Genomic DNA, 17139 nt, shown 5'->3' with positions numbered 1-17139 from the left:
TCATAATGCACCTGTTTATCCTAGATAGGTGCCCCACTAGCGCCATCTCTGGGTTGGCATTATGCACATCATCTCAACAATTGGTTTTAGGAAACGATATCTGATGAGGCAATCTGTACATACTGGCCCAGACCACACCTGGTTCAGCCTTCGCCTGTCCCTGTTGTCAGGGACACCTTGGAAACTGCCCCTGAGACCTGACCTGCTGTCTCAGGCCGGTGGAACTCTGTGGCATCCGAGACCGCACCACCTCAGTCCGTGGGCTTGGCCACTAAATGGCACCAATGGTCCACGTTAGGACTWCAGGAGGGTGTAATGACCACCATGCAGAGCGCAAGGGCTATAACCGCGGCATACCAGTGTCTCTGGCGGTTGTTCTGCTCTTGGTGCACTGGTATTAAGGTTGTGCCCGAGTCATGCGGGGTGCAGTATGTCCTCCAATACCTGCAGTCTCGCTCGGATGAGGGCTTGGCAGCCTCTACACTGAGAGGGTATTTGGCCGCCAAATCTGCCTGCCGTATGGGGTAGATGGACAGGCCAGTGGGGCGCCATCCCTTGGTCTCCAGGTTTATGAAGGGGGTTCGTCGCCTGCGTCCAGCTAGGACCCGCTCAATGGTGAGCTGAGATCCGGATGGGGTCTTGGCAGCTTTGGCAAAGCCGCCTTTTGGACCATTGGAGTCTGCCTCCGTGAAACACTTCTCCATGAAGGTGGCTTTCTTGGTAGCGATTACTTCCATGAAGAGGGTGGGTGAGCGCCAAGCTCTTTCAGTAAGTTCTGAGTGCTACCGGGTGGACCCCAGGGGGAGGAGTATATCTCTCCGCCCCAACCCTTCATTCCTCTCGAAGGTTCTGTCAGACAGGATAAAAGGGATGTTCACATGCCTGTCTGCTTACGAACCCCCGGCAGAAGCGGGGGAGTCTGGGCCTCGCACTGGCTGCCTATGTGGAGTGGACACGGTCAGTGAGAACAACAGACCAGCTCTTTGTCTGCTATGGTGAGTCTCCTGGGGGCTGGGTTATCAAAGCAGAGGCTCTCTCACTGGATCATGACAGCATTCTGCCTGGCTGGCAGGCCAGTGCTGGGATCTGTGGTGGCACATTCAAAACGAGGTGTGGCTGCGTCCTGGGCTCTACTGAGAGGAGTGCCCCTCGCTGATATCTGTGCTGTGGCCAGCTGGGCTTCCTCTTGCACTTTTGCTAGGTACTAATCGGGTAAATGTGGCACCTCCCTCTGCGGTTGGTTCAGCGGTCCTGGGCATCGCCTCCCCTTCCGGGGACTGTGCCTGGACACCCCTTCCACTGACAGCCCCACGCTGGGACWTCGCCGCTGGCTGGCCAGATCCCTCTAGCACCGACAAAATCTGGTACGGGTATTCCAATGTAGGGAAACATAACGAAGGTTACATATGTAACCACGGTTATGTGAGCTATATGGATCACTCTAATGTCCTCTACGGTGCTAGAGGCTCGCCTCAAATTATGTAGAGAACGTGTGTCGCGGCCATGGGGTCTATATATAGGGGCGGACCCCAGCCGTGACACAGGTAGATGGGAGTAACTCTGTAAATACTCACCTCAGATGTATCCCTCCGCTGCGGAGTGATACCAATATATTGGAGTGATCCATGTAGCTCACATAACCGTGGTTACATACGTAACCTTCAATTTGCCCCATAGTAGCGCAAGCATCAGTTTTGTTGCTGAACAACCAACCGGTCTTTAACGTCATTGCAATGCATTAACTACCAAAAAAAATCAAGACCGCAAAGTTGAATAATAGACTTTAATCAATTAAAGATTTTTTTGCTTCACATTTTATACTGGAATGTTATGATTCCCCATCTGTATTTCTTTACAGATAAAATGTCCCATCTAGCCATCTTCAAACCCCATTATCCAACCAACCACATTGAAATTCTGGGAATACAAACAAAACATCAAAACCAAAACCACTACATGTTGTCCTTCTGATTAAGTGGATTTTTAAAGAGCATCCGTTCATTATGGGAGTAAATTACTGACTGGAGTCATTAGAGGGAGATGGTGTGACTGGCAGGAGAATCCTCCTCGCAATAGGACCAAAGTATTCCCTCTATTGATGGTTGTTTGATGTGAACCACAGTATACTGATCGGCTCTTCCTTTTCAACAACTGTTACGTTTCTAAATAGTCAACGGTGACCTTGCTATGGAGCTTTTAAATGATTACTTTTCAAGAACTTCGATAGCCACAAATGCAGTGGTTTGCCTTTGTGAATTGGCGGCTTACTCTTTTCCATCTTAACAGTTTCTCAATACCACAGCCAACACACCTAAAGCTACATATTGAGATTAATCAATCTAATGGAGAAAAAAAATGCCTTTAGTGGGTAAACAGGTGCCATTAAAATGGATTTGTGGTGAACCTGCAGTTATGAAACAAAAAAACAAAAACATGAAAGACCACCTGAGTAGTCCTGCTTTCTTCAAAATCTGGTCCAATGTATAAAATACAAAATGTCTCTGGTAGCGGATGCATGATTCTTTGAAGGTGGGGATGGTTTTAATTACTCAACCTCAATAGCAGGGAGATGAACCAGCTGAATACTGACTCCTCAGCCAACACAATAGGGTCATGTTTATTAGGCACCAAATGGAAGAAAACTGACTGAATCAGAGAGGGACTACCCGGACTTGTATAATTAGAAAGGCTCATTTTAGTTTTCCTCAAATGAGAAAAGATCATTTTTTGTTTTCTGTTGCAAAACAGTGTGAATTGTTTTCTGTTTTGTGTTCTACTGAACACGTCCCTGACGCTTGTCTGTAGCTAGTACGGTTCCTACCCCACCACTTAACCAAGACCACCACCCATCTCCCTTTCCTGCTGCCCCTTTAGCCATCGTGTTTTCACTTCCCGCCTCTCCTCGGCGAATAACAGCACGTTCCGCTGCCCGTTAAATTGAACTCTATATATACACTGTAGATCTTTTTCTCTCTCATACAAACATAAACACACCAATACTGCGCTCCACCGTGGGAAGGGCTTTTGAAGGGCTGGATCCTGTTGACGTGTACAGTCTCAAATGTTCCACAGGCGGGCAGGTAGGCAAGTATTTATTTTTGTCTTCTCTGGAGCTTTGACGTATATTTCTTTTACAGGATCTCGTATTTGTCGACGAGGAACGAAGTTTCTAAAGAGAATTTGACTGGTGCGTCTCCTTCTACCTGAGTCACTTTGGCAACCTGAGGGAATAGGAGGGGGGGGGGGGAAAGCAATGTGACGAGTGAAATGCAGGGATAGCAAGAGCATTGTGTTCCATCATTGACTGTAGGCCTAAATGTCCATAGTTAGTAAGCTTCAACGTAAAAAAAGATTAAACTTGCCTGTATGTCGCAGTAATTGCGTTTGGACACAAAGGACACGTTGACGGGGAAGAAGTCGCTGGGTTGCCCGGGGACACTGAACTCCAGGCTGCCGCTTTTGTTTTTGGCATCTATGACGGGTAGGCTCCACTCTAGAACGTTCCGTCTGCTGTCGTGCTTATACTCTCCGTCCACGTCTCCAACCACAGGTGCCCCAACTCCAGATCTGCACCAGGAAACACAACCATATACTGTAAAGAACGCAACCATCAACTTTAGGCTGGTTTACCGGTCACAAATGAACCATAGTCTTATACTAAAAACCATCTCAATGGAAGAACTCCATTACCCATGCTTCTTAGTCCAGGGCTGTGCTTAAAAATTGGTCTCTGGAAAACTAGCCAAAAGAAAATCCAGCAAGGTTGTTATACAGTCAACACATTACAAGAAAAGTCATTTAACACCCATGTACTCACGGTATTGGGATAGCAATAACTACATCGTTCAGTTCAAGGCTCTCCTCCTGCAGTTCATATTCTATGTTCACGTCGCAGCCAGTAGCGCTCTCGGAAGGCCAGCAGTTTACTACAGACAAAACCAGGCACAATGACATTTAAAAATAGACTATAGTTAACGCTGAATAAATCGTACCACAATAGTTGCAGATCGAAGACGGTGCCGGCAGGATGACGGGTTGAGAAAGGCATTGGAAGGAGACTCACTGGTTAGAGGTATAAGGGCATCGTCTGTGCTTTGGAGCCTCCACTTCAGCACCCCCACGTCGTTGTTGAGGGGGAAGGACTTCTCGGAGTTCTTCAGACCAATCACAGAGTCTGAAGTGAAGAGCTTCTTATCTACGTTGGGATGGGTCTAAATACCAGGGGAGATACAATCAATTCCAACACAGTGGACGTACACTACCGGGCAAAAGTTTTAGAACACCTACTTTTTATTTTTACTATTTCCTAAATTGTAGAATAATAGCGAAGACGTCAAAACTACAAAATAACACATATGGAATCATGTAGTAACCAAAAAATGTGTTTGAGATTTCTTCACCTCCCTTATCCTACCTCATTTGCTGGGGTTAGTAGTCAAATAAGAACACTGGATTTTTCCACAACGTTGTGCCCTACTGGACACCATCCAGGAGTCTTTACAAAAGGTCATGGGTCAGTCAGGATCTGAACAACTCACCTGCAGTTGTACTCCCTTCTTGTCGTAGTTGTTGACCATCAGGCGGATGCGGCTGACCTTGTCGTCGGTCACTCTCAGGGTGATCATGCCCAGGAGCTCCATGTTCTGTAGACCGCCGTCACGTCCACAGGTCAGGCTGATCTTCTCCTCAACTCTCATGTGGACACTGAGGAAACCATACACAGGCGTCAAGATTGAGGTTTTATCATCACACATTGCAATCAATAGTAAAGCACATGCACAGACATTGAATGCATAAACCTTGGCTTACTATCAAAGATAAAAACTTAAGAGGAATAATGTACCTCTCCACATTAACTGGTGGCGGTAGGACATTGGACGCAAGCGAAGGCCTTTTCCCTGTGTTGGACGTGATGGTTTCCCCCTCCCCTCTGAGCTTGTCCACAAAGTTGTCCACCTCTTTCCCCCTGGCGCCCAGCTTGAGGGCTTTGCTGGATCCGGTCGGCCTGTGGGAGACACACGATCGTCAGTACCATCCTCTGTATCTGTGGCCCAGAGTTTTTCATGGTCAGGTCTAGGGCTGGTCAGGTCTAGGGCTTTCCCGACATTGTCAGCCGGTGATTGTCAAGCAAATAACTATCGGTCTCATGGTAATTGACAAACATTTAGCATCTCCTGGCTTCCACCTATTAATAAGCCATTTTAAAAAGTCTAATAAATCCATGTAATATTGCCTACTACACCTTCCCAATAAATCCATAATTAAATTAGACAGGTCTAAAGAAGCATGATATGAAGAAAATGTAGTCTATTTCAGAAGAAAAAGTCCTTATGTGCCTCTGCCAAATGGCTGTGGGCTACACTAGTTAATTTAGCAGACAAGATTTGCTTAGAATTCTGTGGCATTATTTTATAGTATTTTATAGTATGAAGAATACAATTGAACAAAGCTGAATAAAATATAAATATTTTCTCCAAAACGATTTGGGGGAGTGCGCACACTATTCTGTGTTGAGCGGTTAACAAAGAAATAGGTATACTTAATTAAGAGTTATTCATTTAACTTTAGTTGTTCTACAAACGTTGGGCTATATGTTTTTATTTTGAATACATTGTAAGGCTGCAGGATGAGACTAATGATGATTTGAAAAAAGTTGCTTGAAAGGCATGAGCTATGCTTTGTTAGTTGCGCAAAAGTCGAATTCACAATTTCACAAGCACTTGATAATGCCTCGAATCACAGCGGCATCCCCTTTATGGCCGTAATGCACCCCCAAAAAATCCATTCCTTTTAAAGGCCCAGACTAGTGCGTTGTGCCCTTCTCCCCGAGTGTGCTACGCAATCCAAAGCGTCTCTCACTCACATGGCTCGCTGTCACGTGATCGAGTATTTCTCACAGGCTACAAGTGAAGACAGACATCGGGGACGCAACTGCACACGCTTCTATCCAATTCCGAGATGCATATTGAAGATATTGGAAGCACTGTCCACATGTACTTTCCGTCAGCCAACAAGATGAGTAGGCCTAACGAACAGAAAAAGCACTAGCCAAAGTCAATCTACTATCCTCCATAGTACAAAAGTCGACCTATTTTGTGTGAGAAATAAATATTCCAAACAGTCTGGGACAGTTGTGGAATGCGATAGATCCCAAATGAATACAACCACTAGCTTCAAAATACATGTTTTATGCAATGTGGCTGACACAACCGATCAGAACTTATGTTGATAAACTATTAGGCTATTTCTTCACATTATAAGCACAGCAATGCGCACATGGTAGTAGGCTAAACGCGCAAATGTTTCCCGGGAAAACACCATTATCAAAAGTGACCGAAAAATGAAATGAAAATTTACTTCACCAAACTTGAAACGCATGCGCTGCTTATATATGCCAGTTAGGCTCTACACCCCTTGTAAAGCGGATTAATGTGCTTAATTTTTAAGAAGTTATTTGGCCACTTTAGTTGTGATACAAACCTTATTAAAACATATAGGCCTATGGGCTAGGCTACATAAGGTGTGCGACTATGGTTCGAAAAAAGGCAGCAAAAAAGGCAAAGGCATTGTCTCTTATGCTGAGCATCATTCACAAGTGATAATATATAATTCACAAGTGATAGGCTAATATTGTCACCCATCAGACTATTCTTGGTTTAATCTCGTCTTTAAATATACTAAATAATAATGTGTGTGTGATATTTGTTATAATTTAGAATGGACCATTAACATGCACCTGTATCGAAACAGGGGCAGCAGGGGAAAAATACATGTCATCTATGCACTTAAATAGCGAATGGAGGACGCTTTTCCCAGTGGTTTATTTTCATGGCAGCCAGCTAGGCCATACTCCTGATCTAAATATAGTAAATGTGCTTAATATTAGGAAAGTTGAGAAATCAATAATAGGCCTAGCCTATAGAAAGCTGATGGGAGCCTCCTCTTTTTATTAGCAGCCATCACACTGTTTTCTCCCCATTTGCATAGCCTATAGAAATATTGCACAACATGAGCTGATGGGCTCTCATTAACTGTTTGATTAGATTTTCAAACACATTTGCATTGATGTCAGAGTGATTAGAGGGACAAAAGAGTGCTGAGTACCAGGCTGTTAGCAAGTTTGGTAGGCTGCTAATGACCAGCCTCAGAGCTTGGAGGGGCCTAATTACCGTGACTAAATGGTCATGTGGAATCATGACTCGTTGACCTCCGGTGTGGCTGTAACATGGTCACTGCAACAGCCCTAGTCAGGTTACGTTCAGGGTGAGAAAATAACACCTGCCAAATGCGGGTAGAATTTTGGGCATTGGCGGGCAAGAATATCTTTCACCAGCCACGTTGGTGGATGGTTACACACAGCATTTGGGAACAGTTTAAAAAAAATCCAAAGCCCAAATGTAGAAGTTGGTCAAATTGACGAAAGGCTACTAAAGTGTGACTTTGTCCTCGTGTTTCTTGTCTAGTTACATCATTTTTGTTCACACGCCAAGTTGTTTTTCCAATATTATTTTGCTGCAACTGTCTGTTGCTAACGCAGTTGCAGAGATTCTCAATAACCGTTACCACGGTAATGGCCCCCCTCGAAGGGGCAGCTAAACATTTGTCTCACCTAGTGACTCAAATATTTCAGGGTACACACTCCAAAAACCTTTTATTCATAAACTTTTAGTCATGTCTTCTCATTAAAACACTCACATATTTTAATTGTGCTCAATTTATTTGTGTTCTCAAATATTAACTAATGTACTCTTTGTAAAAATGGCAGTGTTTGAGCTCTGTACTAATAACAATAAATAAGTCGTTTCACTCCGCAATCAACCTTTGTTGATTCTTAATGTTCAGTTGTAGAACAGTTTTTGTTTCACTATTTTAACTAAATTATTGCTTTTAACATACATCGGTTAAAATACTTAAAAATGAAATTGAATGGAGCAATATACCACATTACTTCTTACTACTAATACATTTCTTGTTTTAGAAACATTACAAAAACATTCTCATCAGTCATGTGATTTTTGGTTTAATTATGGCCCAGAAATATTTTTGCTTGTAAAAAAAAATATGAGTGGCTGGTCGATTTTCTCATCTAACTGCCACAGTGGCTGTTGGACCAAAGCCTGGTCCCTGCTTGGCCTGGTCACATTATTAGGAGAAACTGGGCCCTATCTGCCAATCACTGTGTATTGGAGCACATTCTAAGACAATTATACACAGAATCAAATTCAACACCTAAATTCCATAATTTCCGTACCTGACTGGGACGGTAGCCATCTTGGGTTTCTCAGGTTCGATGATGGTGTCTGTGATGATGGACCCTGAGGACATGCTGCTCATCCCGGCACTGCCGAAGCCGCCGAAGCCCGGCACCTTCTTCCCCGAGCGCTCGGCGTCTCGCCTGATCTGCTGCAGCTCTTTGGCCTTTCGCCGCATCTCTGCATTGGCCTCTCGCTCCTGGGTCTGTGGGGCCGAGCAGACGAGGAAGAACGTTCAAATCATGGTTACTATAAGCTAATGCCACACGTCCACTGGACGTTACGGGCGTTTTAGCTACAAGTGTCTCACCTCTCTGACTGCCCGGAACACCTTCTCCTCGTGAGAGTCCATCTCGGTGAAAGTGCGGATCTGTGCCAGGTTGACGTTCTCTCTGTAGCCCAGGGCCACGATCTCGTCGAAGGCGAATATCAGATCAAAACAGTGGTCTGAGATCTCCCCTTCCTCCAGCACACGGCAGTACTCTGGGATCTGAAAACAGAAAAACCCAATTGAATGCTTCAATATCAAACCAACAGTCATAACACTTTTCTAGTTTATAGTGGGATATGATCCCATTTGAAGTTATTGGTGGGATGGATAAATTCTGAACTCGTAAGCAGCAGTGAGCTGCTATAGCGTAGGGTTATCCCGTGTGCTGCTCCCAGCCTGCCGTGTGTGTGGGTGTGTTGTGTGGTGGGTCCTGGATACTATGACTGCAAAATCTCTGCGTAACGGACCAATAAAGATGTGTTGGATCGTATCGTACCACACGTGAGAAGAGCCGCAGTGTCTCCAGGTCTTCCAGGATGTTGCTATTCTTGGTGGTGATTAACACCATGTAGAGCTTCTCCAACGGCTGGTAGACGTAACGCACGCTTTCCGTCTCCACAAACGTGTGCTGCTTGCCCATGCCCATGAGCTTGGGGAAAGCAGCCAGGAGGCCCTCGACACGCGTCCGGGTCATCTCCACAAACTGCCGTGACACGATGGCTTTGCCTGCCTTGGTGCACACCGCCGCTGCCAAAAGCACCTGCAGCGAGCAGAGAGAATCGCAAACAGCCGTTCATAAGTGGGATGTCTCCATTAATGATGACAGAGTGATAGGCAGGGTAACCATACGTGGTACAAATATGTTGGCCAAGAAAGGTAGTTTACTTAGAAAGCAGATTCCGACCATACCGTTAAGCTTGTTTACACACTGAGCTGCACTGGGGTCAGAAAGCAATCATAGTTACATTAAGACACCGTGAAGCCAGCGTATGATATGGGTCGGAAAACGTACCTCAATGCAGGGACGGGATATGCTACTGCTAGCTAGCATGAGGACAAAGGGGTAGTTTCCCAGGAAAAAAAGCAGTATTTCAATTTTCTTGATCTATCAGTGTGGAAAGGTAAAATTTGGAGTACAGTGGCATATCTCATCCCTGCATTGAGGTACGTTTTCTGACCCATATCTCACACAATCTTCTTGGTGTATTAATGTAACCATGATTGCGTTCTGACCCCAGTGAAGTTCAGTGTGTAAACAAGTGTAAAGATAGGGTGGGAATATGCTGGCTACAATTAGTTATGTGTAAGTCACTTACCGTCACAGAATACCAGGACCAAGGCATGATAACGCATTGATCCAAACGACTTAATTTACTAGACTTAAATTGACTAGATTACCCAATGCAAATCAATTACTATGTCATACAGCCAAGATCCATTGGTTGACATATCTTGATAACTAGCTAATGTTAGCTAGTTAGTTAACTAGCCTACCAAGGACAAGTATTTAACGTTACCAGCCAACATAGCTTAACAGTTAGCAGACAGCCAACAGTAGACAACCGGCGAAATGTAAAGATCAATCTAGCTAACTTAGTTAAATTGTAGCTAGCTAGTTACCTAGTAAACTTAACCAGCTAGCGTTAGCTAACTGAACTGACACCAAGCACTAGTAGCTGACATTTGTGGTAACGTTAGCTAGTTAACTTAGCTAGCTTACTAACATCGATACGTTACATTACAAAGCTGCTAAGTAATAGTAGCATTATATAGTTAAGTTAGCAAATAACCTTGAGTGGCTACCTTTGTGGTTGTTTGTCAAGTTAAGTTTGATTTGCTTTTCAATTCATTGTGCCAAGGGGCTAGCTAATGATAGCAAGCTAACGTTTGTTGTTATGATTAAGCTACGCGGAAAAGACTTTAAATGTGACTGTGCTCACCATTTTTGGTCTCTCTTTAGGAAAACGATCTTTAATCTCAGATGGTTAGGAAAACGATCTTCAATCTCCGATGGTGTTTGCTCAGTCGAGTTCCAGTATATCTAAAGAGCCTTTAGAAATAAAATATAGTTGGATAGCTAGCTAAGCTGCTTGTAGTGCTTCACTGTGGGTTACTTCAATATGGCAGCCAGGCAGAGCCACGTCTCCAACCAGCGGAGTTGCTTCCTTGATAAACCACTCGTTCGCATTGTCGTAGAAAACTTCAGAACGTCAAAAGTTGCGCGATGTGTGCTTGAACCAAAGAGATCGAGCACAGATAGAACGAGACAGATGTTTCACCGGATGTAGAAATGTGAAGCATCCGCTTGGCGTTTTACCTCACTACCAAGAGGAAGCCCACTGGCCAGCAGTAGGAGAAGATGGAACCAGGTGGATTTTGGCCGAGATTCTGCACATTTTCTCACCGATTAAACATTTGAGCACAATACAGTTTTCTGTTCCCAACACTAGAATCTGTTATGAACAGGTTGGAGTAAGTTTTGTAGACTTGGCCCTTTACAACATTTATTTTTTAAATTGCGTTGTTTAGAAGGAGTGCAAAGGCGAATTGAGTTATTGCACGTGCGCACTTCACAGAGTAAGCATTCCCTAACGGAAATATGCAGATACATGCTAGAACGCGCCAATAGGATCTCGCTAACTCATGCTTGTTTCTGCCCACCTCCTTACTTGTTCTTCCCACTATGACGCACTTGTTCCCATTGGAAACGACTACCTTGGTTTAGTTATAAAACTCTTTGGATCGCATCAAACTTTTAAGTGCATACACCGCCACCTACTGTACTGGTCTGTGAGGTAATCCACGGCCTACCTACATTAAATTATTTGATGTGGTAATACAAGTTGGGGAAAAGGAAAGTTGCCCTGCCAGCTATTAGCACTCTAAAAAAATCCGATGGTCTGAGAGTACATGACACTAACACCCCCTGCAGCTGTTCTGCAGTAAATCCCTCAATCCCAAGTACTTCTTTGCCACCACAAACTCAATGTTCTGTGACTTTCGATCCACTTCTGCAGTACAATTGACAGCCATAGCTATAAATGCTATAAAGTCCACCTTACTGAGGCACATATTCTTCCCATCACTCTCTCTTGGTCTTTGCCTACTCACACAAATTCTCTCAGGATCCCTCACCCTGTACCCATCTTTTTCTACCACTCTCTTCGCTGCTTCGGCATACAACACTTTCTGTACTACTCTAACCCTGGCTACATCAATCTGCCTTTCTCTCACCGGACACCTCCGAACTCCAGCCCCATGGGCACCCCCAAAACTGAGACATATAACTTTCTCCACCAATACCACACATCCTTCATCTCATGCCCTCCGGCACACTTCTCACATCGAGGCATCTCCCTCCACACTGCTGCAACATGCCCATGCCCACTTGACACCTAAAACACTGTAGTGTTGTCGGAACAAAAACTCACAGGAAACTGACACTTCCTACCATGACATAATCTGGTATAGACTCAACATGACAGATAATGTCTTCTCCGTATCCCCATGCTCTCCACCGGATCTACGTCTCGCCAAACGGCGGGCGTTACAGACACCGGGAATATTCCATTTCAACTGCTCCTCCTCAACACTTAATGCAACCCCCGTTATGACTACTTTCAACGGCGCACTGCTCCGAAGAGCAAAGCAAGTTGCAAATCTTGTCCCTAATCGTGTAAGCCAGAGCCCCCGCTCCCTCTGGGCGGAGGAAACACAATAAATCATCACGAGTCCACTCCGAGTTACCTTCACCAACCTCTTCTCCGCCCAATCTTACACCACATATGGATCAGCCAAAATGCAAGGATTCCTTCTCTCTATAAATCTCACTCGCACTCGGCCAGAATCATCCTTGGGATGAGGACTGAACTCGGCGGTCCTCACCGCAGGTACTTCATCCTCACTCTCGCCAGGTTCCATCTCTGAACTACTGGAGCATGGATCCCTCTTTTTGCACATGACACCTGTGGCGATTTTAGCATGTACATCTTGGTGGAGAAAACAAAACAAAAAATGTGGAATGCATGCCAGCAAAGCCACTACACGACACTAAACAATACATTAATTGCACAAAAACAGTGACAAACGATGCCCACAAACTGTTAGGGCCTACTGTACATAAAGATGTCCGAACAGCAGAGTCCCAACAGCAGTCCCAACACCTTACCACTGCTACACCTGGTTATCAGTGGAGCCTTGTCTGGCAGCAAAACAGTTAATTCAGCCTCATTTACTGCCTTTTAAAAAACATGGCTGATATGGCTGACTTGCTTAAACAAATGTGTTTTCTACTGACAATTGATATGTACAAACTATGGCATAAGGGGATGACAAGCAGATAAGAGGCGATCCATAATTTCGATTAAGACATTAATGAGCGAGCTAGGACAACGTAATCAATATAACTATTTGTTCAGCACTTTTGAAATGTACAGCAACAGAATTTAGAACATGGGCCATTCTTACAGTGTTCTCTGTGTACACCAAGTCAGAACCATAGGATAAATAAAGGGGGCATATGAGCAGACAATGAAAGCTCAAAAAATATTTGATGATTACATTTCTCGAAAACAGGTTATAGGATACATGTGCACCATCAATTCAGAACAGTAGGCGAAATTAAGAGGTGAAAATATACAAAATTACTAGGGTGAAGCACACGGCCTACTAACAGCTTACTACAGAACATACACTTAGTATTACTTTCTTAGCTACAGTATAAATATCTCTCTGGTATAATACATAATATCTGAAGCTGCATACAAGACATTTTTGGACTCACGTTGTTGTGATGTGCTCACTTGATCAGAAAGGTGGCGAGGCGGTCCTTCCTGGGCAAATTGTCATCAAAGTCTGGCATTCCCTGGATTTATGGTGCTTTCAAGACAACTTGGAACTCGGAAAAAAACAAGGTCGAATCATGATGACATTAAATGGTGGAAGCCCTCAATGGTAATGTCCATGCTAAAACAGTTTACATCCATCTATCTACTATCTCTATGGCTTGAACAAGTTTTTGTACAGAGAAAAAAAATGGAAATAGGCCAGATAGATAATCCGGCATTTCAGAAAAGAGGATTGGGCTTGGAAAGTAGCTAGCTCTCCAGTCTTGAGCCTTTCTTTTATAGCTCAATGACAATGGTCTTGAAGAAGACAGTGGTCAGCTGCGCACATTTTACTCATAAATTGTCAATGCACAAAAAAGGCCATTCTTACTAAAGTGGCTCATTTTGCTAGTGAAATGTACTTTAAATCGATAAAACACCTTAATAAGACAATCAACAAATAACTCAGCATAAAAAGAAACATCCTCTCACTGTCAACAGTGTTTATTTTCAGCAAACTTAACATGTGTAAATATTTGTATGAACATAACAAGATTCAACAACTGAGACATAAACTGAACAAGTTCCAAAGACATGTGACTAACAAAAATTGAATAATGTGTCCCTGAACAAAGGGGGGGTCAAAATCAAAAGTAACGGTCAGTATCTGGTGTGGCCACCAGCTGCATTAAGTTCTGCAGAGCAGCTTCCAGGGTGGTGCAGTGGTCTAAGGCACTGCATCGCAGTGCTAGCTTTGCCACCAGAGATTCTGGGTTTGAGCCCAGGCTCTGTCGCAGCCGGCCGCGACCGGGAGGCCCATGAGCGACGCACAATTGGCCCAGCGTCGTCCGGGTTAGGGAGGGTTTGGCCGGCAGGGAAATCCTTGTCTCATCGCGCACTAGCGACTCCTGTGGCGGGCCGGGCGCAGTGCACGCTGACCAGGTCGCCAGGTGTACAGTGTTTCCTCTGACACATTGGTGCGGCTGGCTTCCAGGTTGGATGGGCATTGTGTCAAGAAGCAGTGTGGCTTGGTTGGGTTGTGTTTTGGAGGACGCATGGCTCTCAACCTTCGCATCTCCCGAGTCCGTACGGGAGTTGCAGCGATGAGACAAGACTGTAACTACTACCAATTGGAGTTCTGCAGTGCATCTCCTCCTCATGGACTGCACCAGATTTGCCAGTTCTTGCTGTGAGATGTTACCCCACTCTTCCACCAAGGTACCTGCAAGTTCCCGGACATTTCTGGGGGGAAATGGCCCTGGCCCTCACCCTCCGATCCAACAGATCCCAGACGTGCTCAATGGGATTGAGATCCGGGCTCTTCGCTGGCCATGGCAGAACACTGACATTCCTGTCTTGCAGGAAATCCCGCACAGAACGAGCAGTATGGCTGGTGGCATTGTCATGTTGGAGGGTCATGTCAGGACGAGCCTGCAGGAAGGGTACCACATGAGGGAGGAGGATGTCTTCCCTGTAACGCACAGCGTTGAGATTGCCTGCAATGACAACAAGCTGAGTCCGATGATGCTGTGACACACCGCCCCAGGCCATGACGGACCCTCCACCTCCAAATCGATCCCGCTCCAGAGTACAGGCCTCGGTGTAACGCTCATTCCTTCGACGATAAACGCGAATCCGACCATCACCCCTGGTGAGACAAAACCGCGACTCGTCAGTGAAGAGCACTTTCTGCCAGTCATGTCTGGTCCAGCGACGGTGGGTTTATGCCCATAGGCGACGTTGTTGCCGGTGATGTCTGGTGAGGACCTGCCTTACAACAGGCCTACAAGCCCTCAGTCCAGCCTCTCTCAGCCAATTGCGGATAGTATGAGCACTGATGGAGGGACTGTGCATTCCTGGTGTAACTCGGGCAGTTGTTGTTGCCATCCTGTACCGCAGGTGTGATGTTCGGATGTACCGATCCTGTGCAGGTGTTGTTACACGTGGTCTGCCACTGCGAGGACGATCAGCTGTCCATCCTGTCTCCATGTAGCGCCGACCAAGACCAGGTCGCCCATGCCCTTAATGCTATCACTGTATTCTCTATTGCATCAGGATTAAAACTGAATGTTTCTAAATGTGAAATCTTATGTTTATTTGACTCTGATGATAAAGAAATATTAAATATTCTTGTAAAAGGACTGTGTTAAAGATTTAGATATACATCTGTCAAAAAAACACTTAGTCAGACAACATATGAATTTCTCTCCTAAAATTAAGAAAACCAAAAATATATTTAATAATTGGCTACAAAGGGATCTTTCTRTACTTGGGAGAGTACTTCTGTCCAAGGCAGAGGGACTGTCTCGCTTTGTGTACCCCTCATTATCTTTATTTGTAAATCCCTCTACTTGTAAAGAGATCAACAAGACCTTTCTTGACTTCATCTGGAAAAATAAGTCTCACAAACGAAAAGAGTCAGTTCTCTGTAATAAAAGAGCTGAAGGCGGTCTAAAAGTGTTGGATTTTGTTGACATAAATAACACTGGTTGAAAAAATGTTTATCAATTCTGATTCAATATGGTATTTCATTCCAAATAATGTGTTTAATAAGTTGGGAGGTCTTCAATTTTTACTGAAATGTAATTATATTCCTGAAAGATTACCAGCTAAATTGGCTAGGTTTCACCAATAAGCTTTAATGGCCTGGAAAATATGTTTCCTGCACAATTTTTCCCCACATAAAGCTCTTTTGTGGAATAACTCAGATATAACTGTAAGGAATAAGTCATTGTTCTACCCCAGCTGACATGAGAGGAATATTGACTTTGTTCTTGATGTTTTTGACAACAGGGTGTAATGAATACGATGGGAGACAGAGTTCTGGTTTGAAGCGCAGGGCGCAGCAGGTGTTTATTAGCAAAGGACCACGGGAAGAGGCAGATAGCTGGGTCCAGGGACAGGCAGGAGAAGATACACAGGTACTCCAAAACGGTAACAGTACATGCAGGGAAAAGGCTAATGACCTAGTCCGGGAGAGCAGGCAATAGGTTGACGACAGGAAAACTGATAGGCAAAAGTTCAGGCAGGGAATAGGCAAAAAAGTGCCGTTAGGGAGGATGGCCAAATATTACGATACATAGGACGACTAATACGGACATGAACATTACTCCAAATAGACCGTGTAACAAAACAAACAATACAATACCTCAAAATGATGGGGTGCAAAGAACTGAACTAAATAGTGTGTGTGTAAATGACATACAGGTGTGTGAACAGGTGATCAGAATTCAGGTGATTGGGATCTTGAGAGTGAGCTGTGTTCAGGGGATCTATGTGTTTGAAAGTGTGAATTGGAAGATGTTACACAGGGGTAATATTCTTACATATGAACAATTCATAACATTGAATGAGTTTCCAATACCGTTCAGAGAGTTTATTTATGTGATCAAAGCCATTCCCAGTGGTCTAACTACACTAATGACAACTACTCTAACCTTTGGTAATGATCACAGAGCTTATCCAGAACTCAGATGGGAAGGCATGGCCTTACTTGAGAAATCTTGTTGTAGTAAATATATAAGACAAATTCTCCATTCACAGAACCAACTTACACCAAGAGGAACATTTTTCTGGAACATGCTTATTCCTGACATTGTCTGGAAAAAAGCTTGGTTAAGGCCTTACAAATATTGTATACCAAACAAATGTAAGGAAGTTGTAACGGCAGCCTTCCTCCTCTTCGTCTGTGTAGCAGGGATCGGACCAAGACGCAGCGTAGTTCGTGTTCAACATGTTTAATAAAAGACGATAACATGAATACTACACAAATACAAAATATGGCAAAACC

General features: G+C 44.4%; 1 protein-coding gene across 1 annotated transcript; it reads right to left on the bottom strand.

Annotated features, from left to right (window-relative positions):
• Positions 1 to 2670: 2670 nt before the first annotated feature.
• LOC111949437 (coatomer subunit delta) lies at positions 2671 to 10645 on the bottom strand. The gene is made up of 10 exons (XM_023966629.2): positions 10464 to 10645; positions 9020 to 9283; positions 8563 to 8742; positions 8252 to 8457; positions 4844 to 5005; positions 4539 to 4704; positions 4064 to 4211; positions 3818 to 3926; positions 3363 to 3567; positions 2671 to 3221 (listed from the first exon to the last, which is right to left on the bottom strand). The coding sequence occupies exons 1-10, from the start codon at positions 10464 to 10466 to the stop codon at positions 3132 to 3134; spliced, it is 1533 nt and encodes a 510-aa protein (XP_023822397.1). The 5' UTR covers positions 10467 to 10645; the 3' UTR covers positions 2671 to 3131.
• Between the last annotated feature and the right edge of the window lie 6494 nt (positions 10646 to 17139).

This window comes from Salvelinus sp. IW2-2015, linkage group LG22, assembly GCF_002910315.2.
Source record: "Salvelinus sp. IW2-2015 linkage group LG22, ASM291031v2, whole genome shotgun sequence".
NCBI lineage: Eukaryota > Metazoa > Chordata > Actinopteri > Salmoniformes > Salmonidae > Salvelinus > Salvelinus sp. IW2-2015.
Note: the sequence above shows the minus strand (reverse complement) of the source record. Positions and strands in the feature narration are given on the sequence as shown.